The sequence below is a fragment of the Ceratotherium simum genome, chromosome 3 (genome assembly GCF_057802395.1).
Source record: "Ceratotherium simum simum isolate JZ-2026a chromosome 3, ASM5780239v1, whole genome shotgun sequence".
Classification (NCBI taxonomy): Eukaryota; Metazoa; Chordata; class Mammalia; order Perissodactyla; family Rhinocerotidae; genus Ceratotherium; species Ceratotherium simum.
In genome coordinates, this window is record NC_141902.1 from 69,423,967 (window position 1) to 69,436,245 (window position 12,279).

The window sequence follows — 12,279 nt, forward strand, 5'->3', positions numbered from 1 at the left end:
AGCACAGTTCCTTCTTTCCTTGTCATTCAGTTTACAGAGTGAGATTTTTCCAGTGATCAATAAAAATTAGATTCACTATTCAATATATTTTGTAAGTGCCACCTGGAAAAGCATGCTTTCTATTTTTTTTAAACAGGATTCTCAGTCTTCTTTGCTGCTTCTACTCCATTTCCATCTGCATTAAGAAATTCATTTCAGTGTGTCTATAGTTGATTGATCTTTTGCTAAGCACACTGGTCTGTAGAGGGGCTGGAGGAGGCAGTGAACTCTCTGTTCTTTCTAATTGAAGTTGTGTTTCAGTATAAATGGTCAGTTCTCAAATCAGATCTTTCATCTTTAGTAGTGTTTGAGGAGAAATATTTGTTCATAGTTTAGGTCACTCTTAATGTGGTTGCTTATCTATAAGAAATGTCTCAAATCCTTGTAAAGCCTTGGCGCATCACATTTCTTGTTCTGTGTGCCCTATCATGTTTTCACTTCCTTTCCTCCCTTAGCATGCATAGTAGTTTCATTTTTATTAAGTTGTTGCAGCTCATATTATTGAGTCACTGATTGCATTGTTTTTGGAGAAGCTTTTGTTTGTATTCCTTTTAGGAAGAGTGTGCCTTATTAGTGTGGCTGACTATTCTAGTGTCTTGCTTCCAGGACAGGCAGCATTTGTCCTGTTTTTAAAGACATCCAAGGTTTTACAAATATCCACTGATATGTTTCTTCAGTGTTATGGTCATTTTTCCTATTCTCAGTAGAGGTTGTAAACAACTGGTCCACATTTATTTATTCCTTGTCTTTGTGAAGTAAATTCGGAAGCTCAAAGGAATACTTGTTTTGTTGCCTTTCATGTTTTTTGAAAATAAATTGTGTATTTCAGGAAATGCTTTATGTACAGTGAAGTGTGATGAGAAAGTGAAGGTTTTTTCTGTCCGAGGAACATCTTTTGAAGCTGCAGCAACAAGTGGAGGCAGTGCCAGTTTGGAAGAAGGTGAGTCTTCATTTGCAGTTTGTATTTGTTTCTTGTTTTTTAGTTCACAGATTATATTAGAATAAGAGATGGCCTCTGGTTAAATTTGTAATGCAGAGTATTTGAGAGCTCAATCTAAATGGTATTCCCAAGCTTATACAAAAATAAAAAATATTTGTAACATATCTTTTTCCTGTCATTTTTGGTACTACGATAGTTGCTTTGGTGGAACAAAAGGGGTGGTGGAGAGAGGGTCCATTAAAATTAATCTCTTATAGTGATGTTAAGATTTTTTACCCTCCTCTCACTGTTCCTGTTTTAATACTTGAGAGATCCAATAGAATGGAAGAATGTAATAATAGTAAATGTATAGAAGGTGCTGCACTTTAACATGTATAGTATCTTATTTGAACCCCATAGAGAAAGAATTATTCCAGTTTTATAGGTAGACTCAGAGAATTAAATGACTTCTCAAAAGTCATATAGCTGATGAGGCGAAGGCTGGAATCTGTTCTCTTTAAGTCTTTCCAAAAATTAGAGAGAATGAAGTTAGGAGCACAAAAAATTCACAGTAACTAAAAAACTTAAATGTTATGAAATTAATTCTTTGTGTGTTTCTCTTAAAAATTATTATTATAGAATTTGAACTTATTGTTTTGTTATATGTATCAATGTATGCAGCATCAAGTACTTCCCCAGTGGGGATATCAGAATGGCTTGACCAGAAATTAACAAAAAGTGATCGACCAGAGCTAACTGGTGCCAAAGTGGTAGTATCTGGTGGTAAGTGGAATATTATAATGTATTAATTTAAAAATATGATGTAAACTTAAAATACTTTGATTTTATTAATATTTATTTTAGAGAGGTACAGAGTGTTTTTCAAGTGTAAGAAGTAGGTAAGTTGCAAGTATTATTCCCATTTTACCAATTAGGAAAATGAAATCATTAATACACAATTTGGGCTTTCTGTTGCAAATCTGTTTCACTGGCACCAGGGGGAGCATGGTACAAATCTCATCTCCATAGCTTTGTCCCTTGGTGTCTTTGTCTTATTGACTGACTTCCGTGTTATTCTGGAGAGTATGGTTGGCTTCTAAATCATAGGAAGAACTGGTTGGAAACTCAGAGCCGTGTTGTATGATCCCCACTCTTCACTCTACTTTGAAAGACTTCCAGGGTTGTCCAGGTCTCTATGGATAACTCGTTGAAAGTTGCTTCACATTCAATATCAAAGCTGTTAATATTGCACAAGACTTGCTTCTTTTTGTATATCATGTTCCTTATTAAAAAAAAAAACTTTTTATAGCCTACTGACTTACTTCTTGAAAAAATAATTACTGCTATGATTTTAAAATCTTTCCAAACTAGGGCCGGCCCCGTGGCTTGGCGGTTGAGTGCGTGCTCTCCGCTGCCGGCGGCCCGGGTTCGGATCCCGGGTGCGCACCGAGGCACCACTCCTCCAGCCATGCTGGGGCCGCATCCCACATGCAGCAACTAGAAGGATGTGCAGCTATGACAGACAACTATGTGCTGGGGCTTTGGGGGAAAAATAAATAAATAAAATCTTTAAAAAAAAAAAAAAAAAAATCTTTCCAAACTAAACATCAAATGAAATAATTGTTTCCAAACAGCCTTGTATTGCAAGCGGCATTGAGAGGAAATCATTTAATATTTCAAAAAGATATATCTGACTCATTTATTCACGGAATGTTTATTGGATATCTCTTCTATGCAAAGCCCATTCTAAAGTGCTGGAGAAACAGAGGAAAAGGTGGAGTGTTCTTGCTCTTAAGAAGTTTAAAGTCTAGTGGAATGACTTACATTCAAATAATTTCATTCAGTCAGTTAGTGAAGTTTTGCTAAATATTATGGATATAGCAATGACCAAGATAGCTATGGATCCTGCAGTTAAAGAGTTTTTGTTCTAGGGGGGAAGACGGATTTTAAAGACTAATTATACAATTCGTTAACTAGTTAGTTAATTATAGTAGTGTTGAATGCTTTATAGGAGGAATATAGGAATATCATCGGAGAAGTCAGGAAAGGCTTTATAGAGGAGATGGCATGCTTAATATGGCAGATGTGTAATATGAAGATTCACTCAGGTATACAAAATTGCAAAATTTTTATGGAATGAAGTTTATATTTGCTTTATTTGTTTTTTTTGTCTTTTTTAATGAGGTCGGGGTTTGAAAAGTGGAGAGAACTTTAAGTTGTTATATGATTTGGCAGATCAACTACATGCTGCAGGTAAAGTTATTTTCCTTAGTAGGAAAATATTCCCTTTTTGCTGAAATATTTTTTCTTTATTATTTCATTTATATATATGTATGTCACTCAAGGCTGCAAATTATTTTGCTTTTTCTGGTTTTCAACTTTTCTCTCTTAGTTTTTCTTAGTTTCCAAGTAAATGGTATAGCCTTCAGTGAGGAGAGGGTGTCCTTGTTCTTTTTTATTATTTATGTGACGCTCTTACATTTGCCAAGTCTTAGTAGTTTTTTCCATTTTTAAAAAAATTTAAATGTTAGCCTCAGTGCCTACTTCAGATTCAGGAATGCTCTTGTTTTTCTCTTTATTAGTGGTCCAATATTAAATCTCATACAAACAGAAATTAACATTTAACATTATTTTTAAATTATAGTTAACCATTTATAGGAAAGATAGAACTTATTATAAGTGTATCAGTGAGAATGGAATGATGTTCTTTGAAAAATCAGAAAATTAAAAATATTTTAGTTTTTAATTATACAGTATTACATGAATATATTCTTCTTCTTCTTCTTCTTTTTTTTTTGTGAGGAAGATTGGCCCTGAGCTAACATCTGTTGCCAATCTTCTTTTTGCCTGAGGAAGATTGTCCCTGAGCTAACATCTGGGCCAATCTTCCTCTACTTTGTATGTGGGGCGCCACCACAGCATGGCCCGATGAGCGGTGTGTAGGCTGGTGCCCGGCATCCAAACCCACAAACCCTGGGCCGCCAAAGCAGAGCTCACGAACCTAACCACCTCGCCACCAGGCCGGCCTCTATATATATTCCTCTTTTTACAAAAAAGTCTCAATTCTGTCCTCCCTCATTTAAGAGTTTTGTGTATAACCTTCTAGGCTTTTCCTAATGCTTTTATATTACCTAATATGTGTAACCATAGAAATAGTAATGGTTTTGTCTGAATAAAGGCACAATATTGACTCTTTATAATCAGATGGTGTATTTGATGGAGGATGTTTATTTCATTCATTCATTCTTTAATTGAACAAATATCTGTTGGGTGTCTGCCATATGTTAGGCACTATTTCAGGAGCTAGGGAAATAGTAGTGAACAAAATAAGCAAAAAGTCTCTGCCTTTGTGGAAGTTACATTTCTATTTGGGTGAGGCTAGACTTTGTATTATATGGTGGAGGACAAGATGACTGGAGAAGAGTTGTTCAAGAGACTGAGAAGTTAGGGTGTTAAAATCTCCAAGAATTAAGACAAGACTAGTATTGGAGAAAGTGACAATGACCCAGAAGCTAAAAATCATGGAGAAATGAAGGGGATTTACCTAGTGGTTGATAGATGAGACAGCAATAAATGGGTGATATAATCTGATGACATGAGATTCAAAGCTGAAGGCTTTTAAGGAGGAAGGAGGGGGAGCTTTCTGAGAGTGGCAATGAGGAGTTCCACCTCCAGGCCCAGTGGTAATGAAGATGGTGGCAGACAAAGCAACATTTGCTGGAGAGGGCTACAAGGGAGTTGTTGTTCTCAGGCAACATCTAGACAAATAGGTGGAATATATAGAGAATTATAGTATGCTGATATTGGGCTGTGAGTTCCAGAAATCACACTGTAAGGGTTCAAGAATTGGGGAAGAGTGGGAGATGGGTGCAGATTAGGGAGCGTGCAGGGCATTATGGGGATCAATGTATGGGTTATGAAGAATAACCTTTGTGTCTGGGGCTTGTTATAGTGACTGATGTAAGTAAAAGGCAGGATGTGATCAGTCCTAACTGACTTGAGATAGGTAGTGGTGGTGAGGCTGTGAGTGTTAGCAGGTAGTGAGGTATTGTCTGCAGCTTCCTCTGTCCTCTCCAGATGGAGGTGAAAAGGACCTAAGGCTCATTATTGACCCCTGCTGGGAGAGAGGTAGCTTTACTGCAAGTACAGGGCTCTTTGTTGACTCCTGCTGAATGAGGATAGAAGGCAGCTAGTTAAATTCTAATTTTTTTTAAGATTGCAAATATTGGTTAAACCTTTATCTTGTGTTATATGTAACTTTTTTCTTTATATGATCACAAGAGGTAATGATATTATGGTACCTTTCTTCAAAAGTTGTGAAGTTATTACATAAAACGAGTATTATATAATGACATCCCAAACAGATTATAATGTATGTTTTAGGAATGTCTGAATACCTTTTGGTAGAGTAAGCTGGGGAGTTAAGCCAAATTTAAAATCTTAAATTCTTGGTTATAAATAGAAGGCATTTCTTGAAGCTTTGTGTATAAAGCAGGCAATAGTACTTAGTTTTGGAATTCTTGATCAGTGACAAGGGGATTTTTTTTTTTTAAGTAAGGCCTTTATGAAATAAATTTCTAACTGTACTGTATCAGTGTCTTTTTTTTTTTTTTAAAGTTCTCAGTGAATATCCCAACTAGCTGAATAATAGAGCTTAAAAAAATGACAAATATTTGTTCCCTTTAGTTGGTGCTTCTCGTGCTGCTGTTGATGCTGGCTTTGTTCCCAATGACATGCAAGTTGGACAGACAGGAAAAATAGTAGCACCTGTAAGTATTGCAATAAAATGTGCCATGCAAAATTTCATGGAGATAAGAACTGTATATATTTGTTAAATAGTCATCTCAGTGATTTATGTCCTATTCAGTGTACTTAAGTAGTTAGCCATTACCATGGTGAATGTGTCCTTCTTCTCACAAGGTCTGCGGATTTCTTGATCTCGGTAAAATGCTTAGAAGTTCTTAAATCCAGCATTGTTTTTCAAATTTTTTACGGTGGTGGAGCAGTTTGTCAAATTTGTATCACAACACCAAATATAAAATTGATATAAAACCATTCAGTATTTTATTATTAAATGGTTTTATAAGTTCACATTACCCTTTATTACCATTAACCCTATATATTATAAAATCAATCAGAAAAACAATGAATCTGTATTAATGAACACAGAATCTCAAAATACAGAGCTGTGATTGACAGTTATAGTGTTACATCTTCCTGAACATCTGGTTTATTTATGTGTTTTGTCTAGTTACGGAAAATTCTGATCTGTATAGATAAATGATACTAAAATATTCTTCAGTAAAACCTATCCAAAACTTAGAAAATGAATACTTTAGTGTCAAAGTTGAATCACTAACAATATCTAATGATTGTTCGCATTTCTTAGATGATAAATGTTTTCAGTGAATAGGATTGCCAGCCAATTTAAATCTTTATTGTGTGGAGGAAAATGAGTTTTTTATGTATTTCAAAACAAAATGTATTTTTTATGTATTTTAAAACAAGATATGAAGTCATATCCGTTAAAAAAAAATCTCATATCTCAGGCCCTGTTCTATCAGATGTTCATTCAAAATTTCAAAATAGTCAAAAAATTTTAAGTCCTGTCTTTGAAGTTTGTTTTGAAGTGTCTGTTCAGTCTTTTGCCTTTTTAAAATTGGGTGTCTTTTTGTTGTCTCTTTGTAGGACATCTTTTATAACCTGCATACAAATTCTTTGTCAGGGGCTGGCCCAGTGGTGTAGTGGTTAAGTTTGTGTGCTCTGCTTCAGCAGCCTGGAGTTCACAGGTTTGGATCCCAGGCACGGACCTACGCACTGCTTATTAAGCCATGCTGTGACACGTGACCCCCATATAAAGTAGAGGAAGATGGGCAACAGGTGTTAGGTCAAGGCTAATCTTCCTTACCAAAAAAAAAACCAAAAAACAAAAACAAACTCTTTGTCAGATACATGTACTGTGGATATTTTTTCTCATGTTGAGGTTCCTCTATTGATTTTCTTTTGATGAGCAGAAATTTTAAATTTTTATAAGATCTATTATATTGGTCTTTCCTCTTATGATTAATACTTTTTGTGTTATTCAGCTTATTTGAAGTAAGATAAGAAGATCTCAAAATCTAAAATAGTTATAAAACTGTTTATGAATGAAGTCACAAAACCATGTGACCTGTTTGCTTGTGATACTACATTAATCAGGCTGTGAGAGAGCATTTATTGAGCAGATGAGCTCAAGCCTTCCCTGGCCTTTAATTAGATATGGTACACATGTATATGTTGTGGAAAACTTGTTTGTCCGGGCTTACATGAGTAGACATCTTCAGGCTTGAATTTACAAAAGACCATCCTTCCTACTCAATAATACTTCTACAAGAAATTCTGAGATATACACTGAAGTGGTAGACAAACTTTTATTTATTTTGATTGAAAGGGAGTACTTTTTATTAAGCAGAATAGGAGAATGACAGGGAATGACCAGTGGCATCCTTACCTGTATTGAAAATAAATGTTATACAGTCAGCTTTCTTTAACATGACTATTATGACTATAGAATTATTGAATTGTTTTTCATAAGGGATTTAAATATATTAAATGCTTTGAAGACTTTCTTTAATATAAATCATATAATCCCCAGAGATTCTGATTCATTAACTCTGAGTTAGGCCTGGATATGTATATATGTATGTATTTGTGTGTGCGCGTCTGTGTGTCTTTTTCTTTAAGACTTTAAAACTGTTGTTGAAACAACCTCAAGTTTCCAGAAAACTTCTAAGTACATAGCAAACACCTTTATCTTTGTGGACCGTTTGAGAGTAAGTTGCTGAGATGATGCCCCATCACCCCCAAATATGTAGGAGATGATGCCCCATCACCCCCAAATATGTAGGACATTCTCCTACATAACCACAATAGAACCTTTAAAATCAGGACATTAACATTGATAGATTAATACCGTCTAATCATCAGAGCCCATTCAGGTTTTGCCAGTTGTCCCAATAAAGTCCTTTATAGCAACAGGATCTAGTTCAGAATCACATGTTGCGTATACTTGTCATGTGTCCTTCCATCTTAAACAGTTTCTATCTTACCTTGACTTTTATGACTGACACTTTTGAATATTATAGGACAGCTATTTTGTAGAATAGAATATCCCTCAATTTGAGTTTGTCTGATGTTTCCTCACAATTCAATTTAGGTAATACATCTTTGACAGGAATATCACAAAAGTGATATTTCATCCTATCAGGTGCTACACAATTTCATTTTGTCTTATTACTAGTGATTTTCACTTTGATCATTTGTTTAAGGTGATATCTGTCAAATTTCTCTTCTGTAAAGTTACTTCTTCCTTTGTAATTAATAAATTTATGAGGATGTACTTTGAAATGATGTGAATATTCTAGTTCTCTTCAAGCTTTCAGTTTATTCATTTATTTGTATCAGTAGGGACTTTTGGTTCCTATTTTACTCAGTGAGTAAAAATTTGTTGTTTTTATTATTATTATTGATGTACAAATTGTCCCACATTTGGCAAGTGAGAACCCCTTCAGGGTGGCTTCTGTGTCTTTTTGATATGTTTCCATCATTCTTGAGCCCTTTTTTTACTTTCTAACAGAAGAAGATGTTCCAGGCTCATTTTGTACTTTTCCTATCCTAGCCCTGGGATCAGCCTTTTCTCCAAGGAGTCCTGGTTCCTTTTAGTGAAGTATAGTGTTTAGAAGCCAACATCTGGATGTTAGTTGTGCTCATTGCTATTGGGATGTTGCTCTTCCCAGGACCTCTCAGAAAAAAAAGCTCGTATGCATTTATATATGCATACAAACACATTTACATCTATATTTCTTTTTTTTTTTTTGTGAGGAAGATCAGCCCTGAGCTAACATCCATGCTAATCCTCTTCTTTTTTGCTGAGGGAGGCGGGCTCTGAGCTAACATCTATTGCCAATCCTCTTCCTTTTTTTTTCCCCAAAGCCCCAGTAGATAGTTGTATGTCATAGTTGCACATCCTTCTAGTTGCTGTATGTGGGACACGGCCGGAGAAGCGGTGTGTTGGTGCGTGCCCGGGATCTGAACCCGGGTTGCCAGTAGCGGAGCGCGCTCACTTAACTGCTAAGCCACGGGGCCAGCCCTGACATCTATATTTCTATATCGGTCTATATATATTAAAAACCATGAGTTCACAGTGATACTGCCAACCCAAGTCCAATACCACAGGGTCAATGCTAGTTCTCTCCCTTTCCCTGTTTGTAATGCCCTTCCCTTACAGTGAAAAACCTGGACTCTGCCAATACCCTACCCTGCGCAGGATACCCCACTCAGGCTCCAACACCCTGCACCAAACAGCCCTTCTATATAGATACCCTCTGCACCTTGCTTGGACTCTGGCACCCCTGTCTGAATTATTTCTTCCCGAAGTAGTTGTACAATTTTACATTCCCACCAACTATGTATTTGGGTTCCAGTTGCTCCTCATGTTCACCAACGTTTGGTGTTTTAGCTGTTCAGGTGCATGTAGTGGTACCTTATTGTTGTTTTAATTTGTATTTCCCTGATATCTAATGATAATGAACACTGTTGTGTTATTCGCCATTCAAATGTCTTCCTTATGAAGTGTGTTCATATCTTTGGCTCCTTTTTCTTGAATTGCTTATCTTTTTGTTATTGAGTTGTAGAAGTTTTTTATATATTCCAGATATGAGTTTCTTGTCAGATATATGTTTTGCAAATATTTTCTCCCAATCTGTGGTTTGCCTATTTATTTTCTTAATGGTATCAAGTTGAGGAACTTCCCTTTTGTTCCCAGTTTGCTGAGAGTTGTTACTATGAATGGTTGTTGAGTTTTGTCGGACGTTTTTTCTGCGTCTATTGAAATGATCATATGGTTTTTCTCCTTTATTCTGTTAATCTGGTGAATTACATTATTTGATTTTTTAATGTTAAACTACTTTGAATTACTGTCATAAATCCTATTTGATCGTTGAACCATGTTCCCTCCTGCTCTGTTTTCTGAATGAGTTTGTGTAGCATTCGTGTGTTTTTTTTTCTTCAGTGTTTGATAGAATTCACTAGTGATGCCATCTGGGCCTACGGTTTTCTTTGTTGGAGTGTTTGACAGTTAACTCAATTTCTTTAATAGATTTAGGGCTATTCAGATTTTCTGTTTTATTTTGAGTCTTTTTTGCTAAGTGGTATGTGCAGTGATAGCTCCTCTTTAATTTCTGCAATTGGTAATTTGTATCTCTTTTTTTTCTCCTTCTATTCATCAGTCTAGTTAGCAGTTTATAAAAATTAAAATCTTTTCTGTGATCTGACTTTTTAAAGTAACAGCTTTATTGAGATATAATTCATATACCATATTAAGTGTTTAATTCAGTGCTTTTGGTATATTCAGAGTTGTACAACCATCACCTCAGTCAATTTTAGAACATTTTCATCACCCCAAAAAGAACCTGCATACCTATTTTATTCCCAACTCCCCCAGCCCAAGGCAACTACCAGTCTACTTTCTGTTTATATAGATTTGCCTATTCTGGACATTTCATATAAATGTAATCATATAGTATGTGGTCTTTTATGAGTGGCCTTTTTCATTTAGCATAATGTTTTCAAGGTTTATCCATAACACAGTATTCTTTTTTATTGCCAAATAGTATTTCATTATATTGATATACCACATTTTATTTATCCATTCATCATCTGATGTACATTTGGGTTGTTTTTGCTTTTTGGCTGTTATGAATAATGCACATACAAGCATTCATATACAAGTTTTTGTGTGGACATATGTTTCATTTCTCTTGGATATATACTTAGGAGTGGAATGGCTGCATCATATGGTAACTCTGTGTTTAACCTTTTGAGAAACTGTCAAATTGTTTTCCAGTGTAGCTACACCAAAATGAACCAACTTTTAGCTTTGTTAATTTTTTTGATTGTTCGTCTGTTTTCTTTTTATTGATTTTTGTTCTTAATTTCCTTCCTTCTAATTACTTTGAGTTTACCTTGTTCTTAAGGTAGACCTGTGCTTCATTGATTTTGTATTTTGCTTGTTTTTAAATGTAAATATTAAAGGTATAAATTTCCCTCTCAGCACTGCTTTAGCTGCATCCTACAAATTTTAATATGTTGTATTTTTATCATTCATTAAAATTTATTTTCTAGTTTAGAAAATTAGAAATGTTTAATTTTGAGAGATTTGTGTTTTTTTCCTAGATATTTTCTATTATTGATTTCTAAGTTAATTTTGGAAAATATCTCTTTAATATTTCAGTCTTAAAATTTATTGAGATTTATTTTATGGCCTAGCAAATGCTCTATCTTGGTGAACAAACCATGTGCACTTGGAAAGAGCGTATATTCTGCCCTTAGACACTGCAGGAAAAAAGATTGGCGAACTTGAAGATATGGCAGCAGAAACTATCCAAAATGAGACAGAGAGAAAAATAAGAAAAAAACAGGAAAAAATGGACAGAGCATTGGTGAGCTGTGGGACAACTTTGGGAGGCCTAATATATGTGTGATTGGAGCAGAAAAACTATTGGAAGAAATAATGGCCAGAAAATTTCCAAATTTTATGAAAACTAGAAACCCACAGATATCAGAAGCTCAACAAACCCCAAGAACAGGAAACATGAAGGAAATTACAAGGCACATCATAATCAAATTATTTAAAAAATGATAAAAAGAAAGTTTTAAAAGCAGAGCAAAATATAAATGAACTAAATGCTCTAGTCAAAAAGCAGAGATTGTCAGAATGTATAAAAGCAAGACTCAGGTATATGCCACCTATAAGAAATACATTTTAGATATGAAAAAGGAGATACACTGAGAGGGAAGGGATAGAAAAAGATACACCATACAAACAGTTCGCATAAGAAGTCTGGTGTGTCTTTGTTAATACCAGATAAAGTAGACTTCAAGACAGTGAGTACTGCTAAAGATAAAGAGGGACATTACATAATGATAAAAGTATCAACTTATCAGGAAGACAGAATAATTGTGAATGTATGAGTGCCCCAAACAGAGTTTCAGAATACATCAAGCAAAAACTGACAGAACTAAAATGAGAAATAGACAAATCCATAATCATAATTGGAGATTTTAACACCTTTTCCCAGTAATTGATAGAATGACTAGACCAAAAAATTCAGTAAGCACATAAAAGATCTAGACCAGGGGTCAGCAAACTTTATCTGTAAAGAGTCAGATAGCAAATATTTTTGGTTTTATGGGCCACAGAGTCTCTGTTGTAACTACTTAACTCTTCTGTTATAGAGCAAAAGCAGCCATAGACAAATAAGTAAATGAATGAGCATGGCTCA

The 12,279-nt window shown here is 35.0% G+C and overlaps 1 protein-coding gene across 3 annotated transcripts in view; it reads left to right on the top strand.

Annotated features, from left to right (window-relative positions):
• The window catches only part of ETFA (electron transfer flavoprotein subunit alpha), a 79,107-nt gene that overhangs the window by 25,979 nt on the left and 40,849 nt on the right, over positions 1-12,279 (top strand). For 2 of the 3 annotated variants that reach the window (XR_015551569.1, XM_004421854.3), the window contains exons 6-9: positions 869-979; positions 1,640-1,741; positions 3,143-3,211; positions 5,645-5,727. Coding sequence is in view for 2 of the 3 variants with exons in the window: in XM_004421854.3 (XP_004421911.1) it covers positions 869-979; positions 1,640-1,741; positions 3,143-3,211; positions 5,645-5,727 (365 nt within the window). In the remaining variant the exon portion in view is untranslated. The remainder of the gene's footprint in view (positions 1-868; positions 980-1,639; positions 1,742-3,142; positions 3,212-5,644; positions 5,728-12,279) is intronic. The other variant, XM_087428760.1, reaches the window with a different exon arrangement.